Raw genomic sequence first — 20,505 nt, 5'->3', positions numbered from 1 at the left:
GTACACCCCACCCCACAAGTGTACACCCACCTACACTACTATGTGCTAATTAACTAACGCATAGAAATACTTGCAACGCAAGTGCACCCTGTGTCTTAAAGATACCGGGTGGGAGATGCACAGACTAGACAGACAGACAGACAGACAGACAGACAGACAGACAGACAGACATAGAGAGACAAATACAACTTGATGTATATAGCCTATTCTCAAGAATCTGCACCCAGTTTGACCTCAAGACTGCCCTTTGAGTTGAGCGTGCCTCAAAGGGCACGCTCAATTGGACCCCCCCCCCAAAAAAAAATAAGACTATTTTAGGGGGTCACAGCCTGAAAAGGTTTAGAAGAACCACTGTTTTATCGGGAGGTAGAGAAAGCACAGGGACACCTCTTCAGCTCACAAATGTCACTAATGTTATTCCAGAGTCTGCCCTTTTTGCTCGCAAAAAAAAGTATACTTACTTGTCAGATTTTCGTTTTTAACATTTTTTGTGGACATTTATCTTTTTGTACCTTTTTTTTCCAGGATGTTGCAGCTTGTAGATCTGCTATGTCCCGACACTGTACGACATCAGGGACGAAAATGTGCAGCGAAACAATGAACGGGCCTCTCGTCCTCTCCCTGGACATCCTTCCCTCACCCTGGCTCTCCACCAAGACAGATAACAGAGCCTCATTCATCAAGCAGGGTCTCCCTTCCCTGGCCTGCACACATTCAGCACCGCAGCAGCTACAGCCCCCAATGTAAGTAAGTGAAGGGGAAACATCACTGAAACGATGACAGAACTGGTTCGTTATTCAATTACATAAAATGCTAAGTTAACGCAGAAGTTATTGACAATGGCATTTAGAGGCACATTTTTTTTTAGATTCAAGCGAATTACTTGTAACACTCATACAAGTAGGCTATGTGTGTGAAATATTGGCGTGACAGGCTCCACCATAGGGCATAGCAGTGGTGGCCATTTTCTGGTTCCACTCCAAAATAGTCAATGCATTTTTCCCATTGACATTTCCAAAAATATTGATATCAATTATTTTAAGCTTAGAATCAAGCCATCCAGGGTCCTGGCGAATCATGACCATAAATCGTTTGATTCTGTGAAAAAAACGTTTTTTTTTAAACGGAAAAACAAAGGGTATTTATTAACACATCGGGTGCCAGCATTTTATAATAACAGATTACGTTCGGTGCCGAAATCTCACCGTTGAGCTGCGCAGCGCTGTTTAAACTGTAGACCCCACGACGTGCATTCCATGAGAAAAAAAAGCATGTCTCCATTTTAGCCGATGGTGCTGGCTAACGCCTGGAACGATAACATCGCTCACGCGAGTAACAATGGCGGAGCGATCGTGCACACAAAATGAGTCGTTTTCCCCAGCGTAAAACGTTTCGGAGTTATAGGGGTTTTAGAGAAGGAAATCGGAAGCGGATGTGCGCCATGTTTTTTGACACGATGATGCATCTGGCCCATCCTTGTCAGATTCACCGTGGGTGATCCCAAAGCTGCTCCAGCCCCTCCCGTATGGGAAAAAACGAAAAAAAACAAAAAGACACCAAACACGGTTCGGACCGTGATCGACACCAGAGCGCTACTATGTAAAAACACGGTCCAGACCGTGATCGGCACCCGATGTGTTAAATATAGTATATCATATAATTAAATATAAAAAATAAAAAAATCACAGAAAAAAATGTTTTATGGTCATGATTCACTAGGACCCTGGATGAATTGATTCTAGGCTTAGAAGAATTTATATAAATATTTTTGGAAATGTCAATGGGAAAAATGAATATTTTGAAGTGGAACCAGAAAATGTCCGCCACTGCTATGCCCTATGTTGTGCGAAGAATGTAATAAACAAAACGAGATATAATAAAGTGAACAAGGTGTATGTATAAGAACGATAAAGTAGGAAGTGTATCAAGTCAGCCAGTGTATCGTTGCTGTCGGGCAGAAACCGCTTATCTCCATATTCTAACTTTAAAACTCTAATCTAAATTTACGCCCTACTTGGACCATACTACAGCGTCACACAAAAGCATCAAAAGTAGCAGATCTACAAGCTCGGAACGCAGCGAGTTTCAAGCTTGTAGATCTGCTACTTTTGATATTTTTTAATTTGAATCCTGGAAAGTTAACAGTTTTGGACATTTGGAGGTTTCCACCCGACAGAGACGAAATGCAACAGAAGGCCGGCCAATATACATAGTGAAAGGGAGGCTCTCTGCAGTCATTCTGAGTAGGATAAAGTTCAATACCGTAATACAGTAAGCGCTGGAGATAAGCAAGAGAACTGTCCAAAGAAAAATGAAGAATAAAAAACCCAGATCCTGCACTGCCAAAATGTTCCCCATGCTACCTTATTAAAAACAATTCCACAAACCCCACTGCTGCTATCCTGTCAAATACTAGTGTTGGAACAAGGCAACCTATTGTTGTATACAGCCCCAAAGCCATTGTAATAGATACATTATTACCATTGTTAATAATATTACAATGCCTTATATTGTACCTATTACCACTATTTATTGCATTTATTATATCGTCAAAGCAAATCATCATAGCAAAAGTAGCAGATCTACTTTGATTGATTGAATATTTTATTAGGCAAAAATGTAAAACAGCACAGTTACATTTAAAATACTTTGTCTAAAAGGTCCGTTCATAAAAGTCCTTGCGGTCTTGTTTCCAACGAGGTCCTTGATATTTAATTCATAGACATACTGTCTATAGTGGCACCACAGTTCAAATATCAATACATAAAAAAAAAATGGAAAATAACATTATGTACAACAAAAAATGAAAAGGGGGGAAAAAAAATTAAAACTACATGTAGGGGGGGGGGGGGGGGGTCGTCTGACTAAACGGGAAAATAGTACTACCTCTTGTTTTGACCTCCTGAAAGGTGAATTTTCAGGGCTGTTTTAAAAGAGCCCAGCGAACTGCACTTTTTGAGGGAAGGGGTTAGACTATTCCAATCCTGGCTGGCAGTGCTGTAGAAGGAGAATTTGCCCATGTTTGTTTTGTGGGTGGGTGGTACCAGATCGTTGTTAACGCTCCCTCTAGTTTTGTGACTGTGGGTGTCGCTAACTTTTTGGAGGTATTTACTCAGATATGCGGGAATAGGGGGCATATCGGGCAAGTTTGCATTTACAATTTTGAAGACCAATCCCATTATTTGTTGTTTAGCCCTGTCTTCTACCCTGAGCCAGCCTAGGCTGGCAAAATGGGTGGGAGAGAGGTGGGTCATGGGCCCCAGTCCGAGGAGTAGCCGAATCAGTTTGTTTTGGGAGGTTTGAAGCTTAGTCTTCAGTGACACTGAAGTGTTGGAGTACCAAGAGGTGCAGGCATAGTCAAAAAGGGGCTGACCTGACCCTGAGAGGGTCCTGAGGGCCTGAGGGTTGACAAAAGAGGAAACTCTGCCCATAAATCTGGTTCTCTGGTTTACTCTTTTGACCACCTTTGTAGCCATGCTTTCACCTGTCAGGTATTTGTCAAGAATGCAACCCAAATAGGTAATCTCTTCTTTGCTAGAGATAATTGTGTCATCGACTTTGACCTTGAAATCATTTACATTCATCTGTCTGAGGGAATGTTTGGTCCCAAAGAGAATGGATTCAGTTTTCCCAAGGTGTAGTGACAGTTTGTTATCGGTAAGCCAAGTATGGATTTTGGAGAGTTCAGAGCTGAGAGCTTCCTCAACTTGCAACTTGTCCTCTCCCGAGATCAGGAGTGCTGAGTCATCAAGCTGAAAACGCGTTGCTTTTGCGCTGCGCTTCGAGCTTGTGGATCTGCTACTCCTGATGCTTTTGTGTGATGCTGTAGTATGATCAAGTAAGGTTATAATTTATGAAAAAAACACAAAAGGTTTTGGAGATTGGAGATAAGAGGTTTCTGCCTGACAGCAACAATACATTATATTGCAATGAAATTAAAACATACCTAACCACTTGAACCTCAACATCCATTTTCTGGGGGGGGGGGGGGAATAGCAGATCTACAAGCTCACAACACGTTTGCATTGAGATGCATTGTGAGCTTAAATATCGGCTATGTTTGGCAAAAAGATTTCAGGCCCTATCTTGCCCCTTATATGCCTAAGCCTATTAGCCATATTTTACTATTTTGAAAACACATTTTAAAATTGTTGAACTTGCTGATCTACACTGACACGTTTTGAGCTTGTAGATCGGCTATTTTAACTGTTCTAAAATGTTTTTCAAAATAATAAAAAATGACAAAAAAGTGGTCCAGTTTAGTAAGTCTGGAGAGTGGTTAGTTATTAAAATATCTGCTAGTGTTATTCATTAGTACTGGTTGCATGTTTCAACAAAGTACATACAAAACTGTATGATACATATCGTTCCTGTCGGGCAGAAACCTCTTATCTCCATCACACTACAGCATCACACAAAAGCATCAAAAGTAGCGGATCTTCAAGCTCGAAACGAGCTTGTAGATCTGCTACTTTTGCTATTTTTGAACTTGAATCCTGAAAAGTAACACGTTTGGTTTGGATCATATGAGGTTTCCACCCGACAGAGACGATGTGGAATCTATGTTTGATATCAGGACTTATGCCAGATCATTTGTCCATATCCAGCCTGCATGAGGCCTGTACCGCATCAACTTAATCTTTCTCCAGATAGCTTATCAGAGAATGTCCCATGTGGGCCACCCTTACAACCCTACCAGATTAAACATGTCTATCACACACACACGCACACACGCATGCACACTAGCACACACGTGCGCACATGCACAGACACACACACACATGCACATCACGTGCATGGTCATGCGCGTGTACTGTACGCACAAGCGCGCAAACTCACACACGTGCACACACACACACACACACACACACACACACACACACACACACACACACACACACACACACACACACACACACACACACACACACACTGGAACTTTTTGATAACGTCAAGAAGACATATTGGATTCTAAAAACGCTAGTTTGAGACAGTTGTATTTCATTTTTTTCTTTCATTCTCCCAGAGAGGAAGGCTGGTTGTTAATAACATATTCACTGATAAAAAATAAGACAGGAAATATTTTTGGCAGATAGCGTGGCTCCCACGCTTTACAGCAAATCATGTTCTAGGTAGTTATTGATTGATATAATTGTTCAGGGGATTGTAATACACTGCAGTTTGCATGAAGTGATGCCATCCAGTGTCCATGCCAGTGCAGTGAAGTTGCATTACTGTACAGATACATGGGATCAAAACAGCAATAGGCTCTATTCACAGCAGCCATATTATGAAGACATCCACAGGTGTTACCAGTGATACTAATGAAGGCTCTGTTCCATTCTGGTCAAACAGAGTCAGGGTGCTGATATTGTGCATGTTGGCTCACTGGAAACACTCTGTTACACCAGTGGGTCTACAGTTGAGGTCCAGGGACCCTCATGGGCTTCCAAATGGCCCCTTACAGGTGTGTAACTCTGAGAGTGTACAAATGGAACCAAATGGACCCATAAGGGTCCATTTGGTTCCATTTGTACACTCTCAGAGTTATGGGGGTCGTGGAAACCACTGTGCTACACTAAATGGAACAGAGCCTTCATTAGTATCATTGTTAACACCTGTGAAGGAAGTGTTAATATGGCTGCTGCGCATAGAGCCTACTAATCCAAGTAACTGCATTACATTAGAATTGTTTTAATATGTTTTTCTTTTATACATAAACATAATACATAATGTATCCAATCAGGTTCGAGAGGTGTGCAATGTGACTCCTCCGGGGAGATGAATTATTATTCCAATGAAGTGGATTCAGTTCTAAAAGGAGCAGGCTGAACATGTTGTTTTGTGGGGAGGTTAGTGACAAGCAGTGGTGGAAGAAGTACTGAGATATTTTACTTAAGTAAAAGTACCAATACCACAATATAAAAATACTCTGTTACAAGTAAAAGGCCTGTGTTCAAAATGTTACTTGAGTAAAAGTACAACATTTTTGGGATCAAAATATACTTAAAGTACCAAAAGTAAAAGTACTTTTACTTTTGCGTTGTGAGCAGATGTAGATGCGTTGTAGATTGTCTATTTTCAAATATCCTAGGTATAAAATAGGGCTAAAGTGGTTCATGTATGCTTTATGATAATCATTTATACTGTATCTGCACAGTAACTAGTAACTAAAGTGTTTAAATAATTGTAGTGGAGTAAAAGTACAATATTTGCCTCTGATATGTAGTGGAGTAGAAGTAAAAGAATTGAAAATTGGAAGTGCTCCAATAAAGTAAAAATGACTTCAAAATGTGACTTAAGTACAGTACTTGAATAAATGTACTTAGTTATTTTACACCACCGTTGACGAGTATCATAACTAATTACTTTTGATATACCAAGTAATGGAGCAAAGTGATATTATTACTTTTTTTAAAGGAGTAATAAGTACAGAGTAACTTATCACACTCCCTGAGTAACTGGTGACCACAGATCAGCATGAATCGTTTCCACAAACAAAACAACATCTGCGTGTTTTTCAGGATGGGTGGGAACCACGGTTTTAGCATAGGAAACGTAGCTCCGCACAGTGATGTCAAACTTTATCTTATCTCATTGCCCCATAAGAATGTGAAATATTCTAGCTGTGTTTCTGGTCCCCACATCAAGCACTGTTGCGTAACATAGTTAGAGAAGACTGTCAGAGATTAGAATTAGAACTCATTCTTTATTTGGCGTTGTTTTCACTTGAACTGAGTCAACATGGTCTGGCGTACGGTCTCATGAAACTGACTGTATGATTAAAAATAGTCCAGGTCATCATTCTTAACCACGTCCAACCCAGCATCCCTATTTTGAGCTTGTTGTTAAATCTGAACAGCTTTTTCCAAAATGCAATTTTTCCCCAATAAGTTATTCAAAGAAATTCACACATTTCAAATATTTTAATGCTGTATTTATAAAAAAAAAAAAAGATATACAAGCTCACAATGCCAGTGTTGATTTTGACAGCAAATTTTGATTGAGTTTTAGTCATAGTCTTTTGAATAAAATTCCATTTAGTTTTAGTCATATTTTAGTCACCTGAAATGTTTTAGTTTTAGTCTAGTTTTAGTCGTCAAAATGGGTGTGTCCGCACCAGAGAGCACTCGCCTATTCGTTTGTATTGGCCAGTGTGCTCAGTGCTGTATTTCTGAACGCAGCCAAAATCATAAGATTATATTCGACTAAATATACAGTCGACAAAACAATATTTTGCCGGTGCTCGATGGCGTTGTGATGGCTGATTTTACACTTGGTTGCATGCTGAAAAAAGCTGATCTACAAGCTCACAACGTGTGACGCAGAGACGCGTTGTGACCTTGTAGATCTGCTATTTTCAGAGCGCAACACCCGAGCACAACCAATCATAAAATGACTTGTCTTTTAGTTCTACTGCATCTCTTCACCACTCGTCCCTCCCTAACATTTTAGTCTAGTTTTTATTTGTTGACGAAATTGTCAATATATTTAGTCTTAGTTTTAGTCATCATAGCTTAGTTTTTATTTCATTTTCGTCAGTGAAAAAAAGGTAGTCGACGAACATTTTTCGTCATAGTTTTATAGGAAATCAACACTGCACAATGTGATGCATTGTAAGCTTTTAGATCGCTATCTTCGCTATTAATACATTTTTTGAAAGTACAAAATATGGCTTATTATGTGATCAAATGATTTTATTTTTAGCGAATGCAAAGTCCTTGAGCCAAGCAGTTGTTTCCTGCACTGCTGTACGAAGGGTGACTAATCATCCTTTTAGTCCGAGGAGAGACTTCAATGATGTGTTCCCATTGTTTTGCTCCTCTCCACAAGAACACAGTCAGTGCAGGGGGCCTTGGGGCTGCATGCTGTCTCATTTGGTCAAGGCTGGTCTGAGCAAGCAGGGACCATGGCCTGTCCTGAATCTGTTGATGGTTGTGGACAGTGGTCTCTGTCTCCTTGGAAGGTGGATGCCAGGAACCTGTTGGGTGGGGTCTGCCATCAGATGTTTTTTTGAGGGGGGGGGGGGGGGACACATCCTTGGACTCCCATCCCTTTTCCCAAGCAGAATGGATTGTAAAAGCACGCATTGTTCTTGCATTAATCAAAAATAGTCGGGCTCAAAGGACCCCCAAAATTATATGAATTTTGGCCGCGGACCCCCATCTCAAAATATTTTGTTCCAGGGACCCCCCCCCCCCCCCAGAAGTTGTAACAGAGTTAAAAATGTTTGCTACGGAAAAACAGTGTGCGGGCGCACGGGCGGGACTTTTTTCTTCTACATTAGAAGAGTTAGGACGTCACATTCCAATACAGCCAGAAAACCCATTCTCAGCACCAGCCTCAGTGGCGCACCTCGCTAATCAATAGACTTCCAACCCACTACTTCTGGGAGTCTGGGTTTGACTTCTGCTTGGGACATTACTTCTTCTAACAACCGCGGACTACTTTTTTTCGCCGATAAAGTATGGTTTTGGACGGACCGCGACGGAGGGGCGCAGTCTCAAGCGAACTTGAGCCACGAGAGGCACCACCGAGCGCGCTAAAGCGCACGAGTTGCCGTGCCGAGCGGTGTGAAGTTCGCTTTGAGCCTACTCAGCCCTGTCCGAGTTATGTACCGATAGGCACAGAATAGTAAATGATGTTGTGGGGACTGTGTTTGCCCCAACTGACACTCAAAGTGACTACTGGCCAATCACAGCACGTCTTTCCCGGGACTTCTCAACAAATCTCAACTTCCGCTACAAATCCGCAGTGCACTAAGAAAGCTCGCCATATACTGTATAGAGAGAAACACGAAAAGTTCCTTTAATTCAAATCAATACAAGCTGGATAAACAAGTGTCTGTCAGCGACCAAGTGACTGCACAGCTTTAACATGAACGTGCACGTGTGTGTGTGTGTGTGTGGGGGGGGGGGGACTGCCGGCAGATAGGATGTTGTCGCTAACCCCTGACCCAGGAAGAGGTTCAAGGGGAGAACCAGGGTTGTTTCACTCTCACACATACACACACACACACACACACACACACACACACACACACACACACACACACACACACACACACACACACACACACACACACACACACACACACACACACACACACACACACACACACACACGCGTGCCGCATGCGTAAGACGCCTATACATACGTAGTCAAATTTGTCAAATGATAATGAACAATGTGAAGTGGTGCTGCTCACACCAGGAATCAGATGGATAGTTTCCTGGTTTGAAGGACACACACAAACATGGCGGGGACAAAAACATACGCACACTTGTGTGCTCAACACCCAGGGTCAAGGGTCAACACACTCTCAATCATTTAAAAAAAAATGTTAACAGGAACCGTGATGCAGCTGCTAATGATGGAGAACTCACTCTTTCAGTACGATGGATATGACCATCCAAAATGTAAATGCTGAGTGATTATGTAACTCTGAGAGTGTACAATTGTAACCAAATGAACCCGTTACAAATGGATGAATTAACACTGGACATTTTTGTACGGTATACTCAGACCAAAGCCTGTTGTTCACTTGATAGCGTAACTGATTGAACTGAACCCACTTGAATGTATTGGAACTCATTCAAATAACCCAGTTCACCTATATGTCCCTGGCCTATAGGATTTCCTTTGTAGTAAAACATCTTGTTTAAATCCTCTCTTGAGCACTAATTTTGTGTAAGGTGTATTAATTGTGTCATGGCATGGGTTGAGGACTTTGTAATTGTTTTGGGACTTTTTGGATGCTCTCTGGTGGCCATTTTGGACTTTGTGTGTTTCGTTTACCGCCTCCTTGTTAAACACCACACACCGTGTTGTTTCGGTGTCATTAGTTTGATTGGTTTGTTTAGTGTATTATAAACAGTTTTTTTTTGTCAGTGTGTGCTGATTCTATGATAGTGCAACAGAGGAACGACTTATGTCTTTTATGGTTCCCTTGCTAGTGTTCAGGTTTTTGAAGGTACTCTTACTACTATAATTGTGCGACTTTAGCCTGATTGTGGAAAAAAAACATAGATTTGTTAGCTTTTTGGGGATTTTTGTTAGATCTTCTGGGTATTTTTGTTTCAATAATATTTTGTCTCTGAAACTCCACCCTTTTTGAAATGTGAGGGTTCCCTACCCTGACATAATGTTTGTCATTGTGTTTCGTGTTTATTTTGAGATATTTGAGAAGTGTCTTTTATTTGACAATGTTTTAAATGTTTCCACCCATTTTAGTCATTATGCTAATTCCCCCGTGTCAGCCCCTACTGTTTGTTCTGGGCAGGAATGTAGACCAGTGTTTCCAAACAGTGGGTTGAGAACCATTTTTTGGATCACCGACGCATTTCTATGGGTTGAGGGTAAATAAACCCTTTTTACATTTTCTACACTTTGTTTTTAATTTCAAAATATATTAAAAAAAAAGAATTAGGTGTAGTCCAGTAATTAAAAAAAAAAAAACATTTCAGGGGTCCCAGTTTGAGACCGATAACGATATGATTCACTTAATTATTATTAACAACTGATACCTCAATCTACACACTGTAAAATCATAAATGTTCATTTAACACTGCACACGACAAAGACGGCGCATAAAGTACGTAAAAAAAAGAAATAAAAAAAACTATTAAAAATGATTAACATGTTTCTGCCGACAGCAGCAATATGCAATTTGTGCTGAAATTGAATACTCTTGACCTCCATTGTAACCACGGTGTTACTATAGGAACATGCAGTAATTAACAGCGGGGTGTTAGATCTCCACTCACTCACTGCCTCGTGACTGGACACACACATTCACACAGGTACGCCAACACACACACACACACACACACACACACACACACACACACACACACACACACACACACACACACACACACACACACACACACACACACACACAGCAGTGTGAGGTGCGTGACTCAGAGTCAGGAGGGCATGACGCTGTCAGCCCAGTATCTGTATTGATTATTGAATCAATATTGTTGTTTTCCTTTTCATCTTCTGCCCAAGAACCAGAACTGCCAGTTTCTGTGTTCTGCTCTCTTTGCCTGCCTGTCTGTCTGTCTGTCTGTCTGTCTGTCTGTCTGTCTGTCTGTCTGTCTGTCTGTCTGTCTGTCTCTTTGTCTCTTTTCTCTTGCAGTGTTTCTGTGTCTCTCCTCTCTCTGACCTGTGGCGGCAGGATGTGCTTAGAACTGTCATGACAGATACATGACATGTGTGCACATCCCTGTGTGTGTGTGCACGTGTCACAAGCAACCAATATGTCAGTTATAGTCATTATAGCATCCGCCTCGTGTGTGTGTGTGTGTGTGTGTGTGTGTGTGTCCTCAAATGAAAGTCACCATAAAAGTATGATTAAGCTTCCTCAGGTGTGGCTCTTGGCTGGTTAGAAACACACACACACACACACACACACACACACACACACACACACACACACACACACACACACACACACACACACACACACACACACAGTATGAAGTATGACCTCTCTCAGAAACATTAGTGAGGATCATATGAAGTGTTTTGGGTGGGTTTGTTGCCCGAATTTGACAATGGTTAGGTAGCCTTGGGAACCAATGGTTACCGAGTCATGTGGCCCATACAGGGTCAGGAGCCTATCTTCTGTTTCTGTAGCATGAGGCAGGCTGATGTACATAAGTACACTCCCTGGACATGATGCTAGTGTCACATGATGTCCAAGTATGCTCCTTGGACATGACGCTCATATGTCACATGATGCACAAGTACACCCCCTGGACATGACTCTAGTATGTCGCAGGGAATTACCCCCAATCCAACCCGTGATGCTGTGTGCCCAGCAGGGAGACTGTCAGGGACCAGAGTTGGTCAGCAAGCGAGACACCTGGAGAATTGTGTAGTATTGTGTCTTTTCTTTTCCCCAATAAAAACACGAGAATAAATAATTCTAGGCCCAAAATATATGAGGACAAACAGAACTGAACATAATCAAGACTGAGCTAACCAAAGTGAGACATGAGGGGAACATCATTTATATATATGTGATCAGTCCACTCTTGACACAAAGGGGAATAGACAAAGAATAACATTTAAACAGACTTCAAATAACTTCAACATAATCCACTACAGCACTAACTCATATTAACTCAATAAATTACATACAATTGGAATAATAAATTCAAACTCATAATACACCCCTGCCCCTCCCCCATGTGCACAGGGGACACGGTGCGGTCCAATTACTAATCAGCTCCTTATAAGCACCTGTGAAGCAGCTGGTTCTTTCACATGTGGCCATCACAGAGGCATTGGGTCCCATTTTTATAGTCTTTGGTATGACCAGGGTCATACCAAAGTCCACTGAACTTATGGACTTTGACAATATATCCTGTATGTATACAGCAGTGGTTCTCAAAGTGGGGCCGGGGACCCCCAAGGTTTATTGAGGGGGTTCCAGGCTGTCCCCAAGTAAATGACTGATTGTTCAGACGGGTCTGTAACTCTGTGTATACAGCATGTATATTGTATTTGCCAATTAAACACATAGAGAGCTTATTGCTTAGACATAAATATCACTCTCTTCCTCTCTTTCTTTCTTGTGTCTCTCTACTCACACGTCTGATAAAACTTGTCTCTCTCTTTGCTTCACATTCTCTCACTCTGTCACGCTTTCTCTTTTCCTGTCTTATCTGTCACTGGCCCGCACGCACACACGCACGCACACTTCTCTTGACGAATCGTTTCCAGGAAGGACTAAAATATCCTAAAACATTTTTGCTGTTTTGTTTTCTGTATAATTATTTTGGGGGGGGAAAGTGGTCCAACACATGGCTACAAAAAACACACACGCAGACGCACACACACACACACACACACACACACACACACACACACACACACACACACACACACACACACACACACACACACACACACACACACACACACACACACACACACACACACACACACACACACACACACACACACACACACAGAGGTCAAGGTTGGACAGAGGGACAGGGAGTGGCTGAACATCCTATCAGATGTTTACTACTGACCAGGCTCCACGCACGTGTACACACACACACACACACACACACACACACACACACACACACACACACACACACACACACTGTACTGTAACTGAAAAATAGCAGATCTACAAGCTCACAACGCGTCGCAATGCGACACACTGTGAGCAGCTATTTTAGATTGCTAAACTTACTGTGTGACACTGATGTGCACCCCAACAAAACTAAATGACTAATCCTTAACCTAACCCCTACCTGAATATTGTCCTAATGTTAAGTCTAACTCTAACAATGTCCCCACAATGTCTATTTCTGAAACGCCACTATGCATTTGTGTGTCATATTTGCTCGATATACGGTTCAAAGTGTTGCATTTTAGTCAGCTTCTGACCCCCAAAAAAACACAAACAAACATTTGGCACATGTTTAGAATTAGTGTTTTATTTTCAGCATACAGTCTGCAAATTAAAACAGCTTTGCATTCACTCCATCATGGAAGGACAGGAAATAATTAGAAATATTCCATCTGGGCAGAATGTTGAGAATATTTATACCCTCAACACGTATTAAAGATTATCGTTCACTCGTTGAACCGTTTTACCACATCGTAACACAATTAGGGTTGGGGCCCGGGATCGGAGTAACCGGTTCCATCGCATTTTGGAGCCGTTTCCGGAACTGGTATTATCACACTGTCAGAGTTGTGGGTTGTGTGTGCGTGTGTTTAGTTTTCTACTCCCTGCTGTTGTGACTGACTGACATAGTCCATGAGCCAGACAAGATTTCATTATCGAAAGAGTGGGCAAAACCATACCTATATTAAATTGTTTATAGGGTCAATATAAGTAAATAAATATATGATAACCTTTCCACAGGAGCAGCTTTTTCATATTCATCACACATTTTGTTATTTTCCCCATACGTACATGACAGGTGAAAAAATGACAACATTTTAAAAATAGTTATCATAATGAAACTTCCCCATTGATTACTTACATGAAGACAATGATTTATCGTATTACAAGTTTTCTGAAATTGTATATTTAGATATGCAAATTAGGCATTAGGAAAATATGCCCGAATTTGCATAACTTTCCAGAATCAACATTGGAACATTGGACAAAGCCAGAGTCAACATTCTTATTTCATTTTGTTAAGATGTTGGGAGTCAAAGGTTTTTAACGAGGGAATATTCAATATCTGGCTCAATTTTGGGGCTCTGGCTCATGGACTAACAGTGTGACTGAGTTCTTGTAGTCCTAGTCTAGTTTTCTTTGTCTTGTCCTATGTTTTTCTCTTGTATCCCTTCTTTTCTCTTTCTGCGGACTGCGCCCCAGGCCAGGGTAATAACTGGATGGGGGGGGGGGGGGGGGGGGCGCATTACAAATACCGAACGTATGAACCTACAGTATGTGGACTTCACGTCTGCTATATAATTACAGCACCGGTGGTTCTCAATCGTTGTAATTTCAAGGACCAACCATAACTCCGAGAGTGTACAAAATGGTTCCATTTGTATGTGTTTTGAATTTTTTTATAATTTCAACCCTTGTCGAATTACGAACAGATTAGGAGCTAAAAATGTTCGAAGATTTGCTGCTCCATTCACTTCAATGTTAAAATTCAAACGGACAAACAATTCACTTTGTTTTTTGGTTTAAAACTACTGGTTTTGAGCTATATTGAAACATCAAATAACACATGTCAACGAGGTCAAAATGACCTCGTTGACATTTGTGAAACCACACCTGAATCTCATCTGTGATTAAAAACCATCTGGGGATCAATCATACTGGAGGAAAAAAATCTGTGGCTACGCGAACAGGTACCAAAAACATGGCAAAACCCTGGCAGACAACAGCTAAAAATCTGAAAAAACTCTGGCAGGCAATGTGTTAATGGTACATTTGAAACCCCCTATAGCAGTGGTAAAACCAAATGGTTTCATTTTACGCTCTCAAGAGTTAAATTATTGTTAAACATCTGCATTACTTAATTAAAGAATTGTAATTTTGACGTTTGCCTGTTATCCCTCCTGTATGGCACCAACATCAATACAGCATGGAATTGTGGACAAAATCTTATCCAACGACAACTTACTATTCTAAGTCTTGGGTCTGAGAGTCTAAATCTCATCAAATGGTGGTTCCGTGGCTCAAATGCCGAATAAATAATGGACCTCGATATGAAAAGGGTTGAAAACCACTGGACTATAGGAATAAGGGAACCGCTAAGCTAAGGAATGAGACCGTTAAGAGAGAATCGTTAAGGAACCGGGTATCTCTAAAATCCTACAGGATCCCAACCCTAAATACAATCTACTGGAATACTCCACCCGATGATGACATGTAGACTTGTTAACAGAATAATACGCATACATACAATACACCAAATAACACCGAAACATGGACAGAAGAACGTATACAATACTCATATTGTATACAGTACAATATTGCATCATATTTCATGTGCACATACAGAAAATGTGATGTGAGCATATACTCCCACGCAATACTCAAAAGTGACCGCACATTTCCAAACAATAGACATAATTATGTCTTCATATAATGGTCATCATAATAATATCTCTATACGTCTGATTCCGTCTTATGCTATCCGAGTCATATTATGCTACCAATTTATCCGGCAGAAAATCACTTCTTAAGAAAGGAAAAAAAAAACATTTGAATTCTGGCAAATTGACCCACATAGATCCTCTTCCTTTTGATCTATATAACTGTGTGTGTGTGTGTGTGTGTGTGTGTGTGTGTGTGTGTGTGTGTGTGTGTGTGTGTGTGTGTGTGTGTGTGTGTGTGTGTGTGTGTGTGTGTGTGTGTGTGTGTGTGTGTGTGTGTACGTGCATGCATATTGGCTCGCTCGGCGTGTGCAACATCAGCATTACATTTCCTATCTTTCACAGTTTGTACATCATAAGAGTGTGTGTGTGTGTGTGTGTGTGTCCAGTATAAAAATCCAGTAACAGCACATTTCCACTTAAGCTCTGTGTGATGTCCCTAAAAGGCTCTATGCACAGCAGCCATATTGGAAAGAAATTGGGCCTCTTCCTTACTTCCTTCACAGGTGTTACCAATGATACTAATGAAGGCTCTGTTCCATTCTGGTCAAACAGAGTCAGGGTGCTGATATTGTTGCATGTTGGCTCACTGGAAACACTCTGCTACACCAGTGGTTCTCAAAGTGTGGTCCAGGGACCCTCGTGGTTCCTTGAGGGGGTTCCAAATGGCCCCTTATGGGTGTGTAACTCTGAGTGTGTCCAAATGGACCCGTAAGGTTACAGGTTCAGTTGGTTCCATTTGTACACTGTCAGGGTTATGGGGGGTCCTTGAAATTAAAACGTTTGAGAACCACAGTGCTACATAACATTAAATTGAACAGAGCCAGAGTATAATTGGTAACACCTGTGAAGGAAGTAAAGGAAGAGGCCCAATTTCTTTGGGCCTCAATTGCATAGAGCCTATTCCATTTTGTCCATCCGTTCCTATGTAAAACCTCTGTGAACTGATCTCCCATGTGTTGCGTTTTATCAATCATCACGCCTGTTTCAGCATACTTTTATGTGCTTTGCATAATGTGCGGCTGTTTCCCACGCGTAACGTCAGCCCCAGACAGCCTCTTAGATGTTCAAAGTAAAGCCGTAAACATGGAAAAAAGCCAGCAAAGTCAGCTTGGAGACAGAAATTAACCCCTTTGACCCAGAGAGAGAGAGAGAGAGAGAGAGAGAGAGGCCTGGATAGCTAATGGACATGCGGAAGGAATGTTGTCCTTAACGACAGCCTTGCTTCAACAACTCAACACAGTGTTGTGGATAACAGTTCATATCCTGGTTGATGTCTATTGGGGATACAGTACGGTAGGTTATTTATATCTAGCTATGTATGTACTGTACTGTACTGTAGGCCCATCCCCCATTCCCCCAAAATCCTCCTTCATCCAGATGATGATTCTTGCTTCTCGTCATCATCGTCATCATCATTATCATCACAATCATTGCCGCCATCATCATCATCATCATCATCATCCTTGCGCCCTTTTGTCTTTCATCAGTAGAGGTTCATTTTCCAGTGTTTCTAAGTCAGTGGTTCTCAATTTTTTTTATTTCAAGGACCCCCAGTTTGATAACATTAGGCCACGGACCCCCATTTGATAACATTTTCTATGCAACCCCAATCTATACTATAAAAGCATAAGTCTGAGAGTGTTCAAATGGAACCAAATGGACCATTTGGTTCCATTTGTACACTCTCAGAGTTCCATCCCGTAACTCCTCAAGAACCCCCGGGGGTCCACCAGACCCCAGTTTGAGAAACACTGTTCAAAAGTATTACCACCCCCTCCTATTTCTCAGTAAACGCCCCAGCCCGTCCGTACTAGGATCAGAAACAGGACAGTGAGCTAAAAGTCACTTCCCATGTGACAAGACCCTGACAATGTGAAGGTCTCGATCCAGGGGAAACACCCAGTCCTTACAGTACATCCTAGCCGTGATAACAGCTCTTACAACGCTAGTATGCGCATATTTGTAACATTACCTTGGTTTTTTTTCTAGGGGGAAATCATTTTTTTAGGGCTTGAAAGGGCGTTTTTTCGTCATGAAGATGTCATGTTAACACATGATCCTAAATACTGAGCTCCAGTCGGAGAAGTGAACTGTATATAAAGCACATTTCATGGATGGAGGGTCTAGGTCCAAAGTCTTTGGACAGCAGACACCCCTGTCTGTCTGGCGAGGGGGTTATTATGCATACTGAATTTACACCAGCAGCGGTATATATACGGCACTTGCGCGTTCTGAGAAAGCAGCGAGGTTCAATGCAAAGTCTATGGCGTTAGAGTCGGCAAAAAAAGTGTCAAAGTTGCTAATAATTTAAAGCACTTTAAACCCCAGCATCTAGAACGTGGGGAAAGCTTTTGCAGAAAATAGCCGATTGACAAAGCTCACAACGCGTTGCAACGCGTTGTGAGCTTTGTCAATCGGCTATTTTCAGCTGAAGCTTTTCCCACAATAACAGAAAACAGCAAAGACACTAGTATAGAGTCCTGAGTGACTCCAGTCAACCATATAGGGTTTAAGTGGTTAATCTTGCCATTAACAGAGACAGAGCAGCAGCCAACCAGAAGCACGCTATGTGCTCTGAAATAGGCGTGGACTAACAGTAGGTGTACACACTCGACACAACTCGAGATGGACACAAGCAGACTACAGTATGGAAAGTCGATAGCAGAGATTTCAACTAGCGGTTGTAGATGGGAAAATGAATCAAGGTTGAGCAACTGCATGGCCCCACTTCTTACCTAAAATGTACAGTATAAATACTTGAACGAACAAGCTGCCGGGGCCACATCGAGTGTCTGTACTTCTCCTGCCTGCGTGTGAGCTCCCTCTGGGCCACAATTCGATTCATTTATTTACTTATTTAGCAGAAATTTTGTGAATTCAGCGTTACCCTTTGAATGAGCGGATCCACGGGCCCTTGGGTCTGGTACAGCATGTTCCTCTTGGACGAGGACAGTGATGGTAACACAAGCATATCAGTACAGACACATTTCTTTGACAGAAATCAATGTTGAACTAAATACAGTATATTTTGCCTTCTCTGTTATTTTCATATGGGAATTGGATATACAGTATTTCTCTAGGAGGCGGGGGTACTTCTTTTTTTTTAACCACATGAACCCTATAGCGTCCCTATTCTGGCGTGAATGTTCTGTGAAAATAGCAGATCTACAAGCACGCGGCGCGTCGCAACGCGCGGCCATCGCAGGTACTGTGGGTCGGCTCATTTCGGGCTAGATATATTGGTGCCGGAAGATATTCATTGTAGAGCGAAAACAGGAGGGAGCCTAATACAGAGCCTCTTTTTTTCTATCGATTAGTCACCCCATGGAGACTAATTTGCTGACCAGGTACCGGTAGGAGACACAAAGGAGACTCTTTGTGTCTCCTACCGGAACCGCTGCTGGTCATCAAGTCTCCATGGGGTGACTAATCGATAGAAAAAAAGTCATGTTTGGGGTGAACTATCCCTTTCGGTGGTCAAGGGGGGGGGTCATTTTTTTCCCCATCTACTCTGGTATTTTCCTCTTGGAGGGGGGCACCAGGTGCGCCGGCAAGTCGGACGGCAACTCGTGTCCCTCCAGCTTGACCTTGATCAGGTGATTGGCCAGCGCAAACTCCTCGTCGTCCAGCATGCCGTCCTTGTCGATGTCCGCCAGCTTCCAGATCTTGCCCAGCACCGTGTTGGGCAGCTTGGACTTCACCATCTCCCGCTTGGCGTTGGCGCCCGTCACCTTGCCGTTGACGGGCGACAGCGTGTAGAAGATCTCGTCGTAGGCGGGCTTGTCGCGCGCCACCACCCACTCGGCGTCGTCGATGCCCTCGCCGGCGCCCTCGCCGTAGCCGTGGCCGAAGGGCCCGTCCTGCGTGCCGTCGAAGGCGCCGCCCTTGACCACGGGGTTGGGCCGCTGGTTCTCCTCCTGGCGCACGAGCACCATCAGGCCCGCGATGTCGTTGGTCAGCATGTCGTCCACCGCCTCCAGCAGCTTGGGCTTCAGCGGCTGGAACTTGTTCAGGTCCTGGGATTGGAGCAGATCCTATGGAGGGAGGGGGGACAGGTCAAATAGATGAACCCATTAAGACTTGCAGGGCGATTCTACAAATGCCTTCTAAATTAGTAGTTCTCAAACTTTTTAGTGTCAAGCAAATTGATATATATGTTTTTGGCCGCGGACCCCCATCTGAAAACATTTTGTGTCAGGGACCCCCCCAGAAGAGAAGATTTGTGTTAAAAAAAACACTTAAAAGATAAAAAAAAAAAGAAGAGGATTTGCCAAACAACTCGCCGTGCGCCCTAGGGATTTTAGGTCCCATTATTCCAAGACAATATCTCAGACAGATAAAAGGGATGATTCCCAAATGAGGGTTAAAAAATACCTGAAAAAAAAACCAAACATGTACTGTATAACGTTGCTGTTGGGCAGAAACCTCTTTTTTTCCCCCGTAAATGTATGCCCTATTTGATCATACTACAGCGTCACACAAAAGCATCAAAAGTAGCAGATCTACAAGCTCAAAACGCGGCGCGAAGCGACGCGTTTTGAGCTTGTAGATCTGCTACTTTTGGTATTTTTGAATTTGAATCCTGAAAAGTAACAGTTATGGACATAATGAGTTTTCCACCCCGACAGAGACGATATATTGTATCTGAAATACAATCACAACGTGCCTGCCTCCATTCCTTTACCTGCATCTTCTTCAGATTAGGGAAGTCGCCGGCCGAGATCTGATGTTCTCTCTCGATGCGGTGGTATATGTCTCCCAGGCTGGCGATCAGCTCTTTCTTCTTGTTGTCCTTCCCAAACACCGATGGCATGTCCTTCTTCAGCGCGCTGATGATGAAAGCGTGGACCTGAAACATGGAAGACAGCAGTGGCTTTTTTATGCCTTTTATCATTTAATTTT

The 20,505-nt window shown here is 42.4% G+C and overlaps 2 protein-coding genes across 3 annotated transcripts in view; both read right to left on the bottom strand.

The window, feature by feature from the left end:
• The window catches only part of LOC311062531 (C-C motif chemokine 4-like), a 405,685-nt gene that overhangs the window by 293,098 nt on the left and 92,082 nt on the right, over window positions 1-20,505 (bottom strand). The window lies entirely within an intron of this gene.
• The window catches only part of LOC311062503 (EH domain-containing protein 3), a 39,145-nt gene continuing 32,086 nt past the window's right edge, over window positions 13,447-20,505 (bottom strand). For both annotated transcript variants that reach the window (XM_084081591.1, XM_084081590.1), the window contains exons 8-9: window positions 20,288-20,452; window positions 13,447-19,637 (exon numbers count right to left, since the gene is read on the bottom strand). In XM_084081591.1, the coding sequence (XP_083937717.1) occupies window positions 19,110-19,637; window positions 20,288-20,452 (693 nt within the window). In that variant the 3' untranslated portion in view covers window positions 13,447-19,109. The remainder of the gene's footprint in view (window positions 19,638-20,287; window positions 20,453-20,505) is intronic.

Source organism: Gymnoscopelus microlampas (assembly GCF_963454915.1).
Source record: "Gymnoscopelus microlampas genome assembly, chromosome: 16".
Lineage (NCBI taxonomy): Eukaryota > Metazoa > Chordata > Actinopteri > Myctophiformes > Myctophidae > Gymnoscopelus > Gymnoscopelus microlampas.
This window is presented reverse-complemented; position numbering and strand designations above follow the sequence as displayed.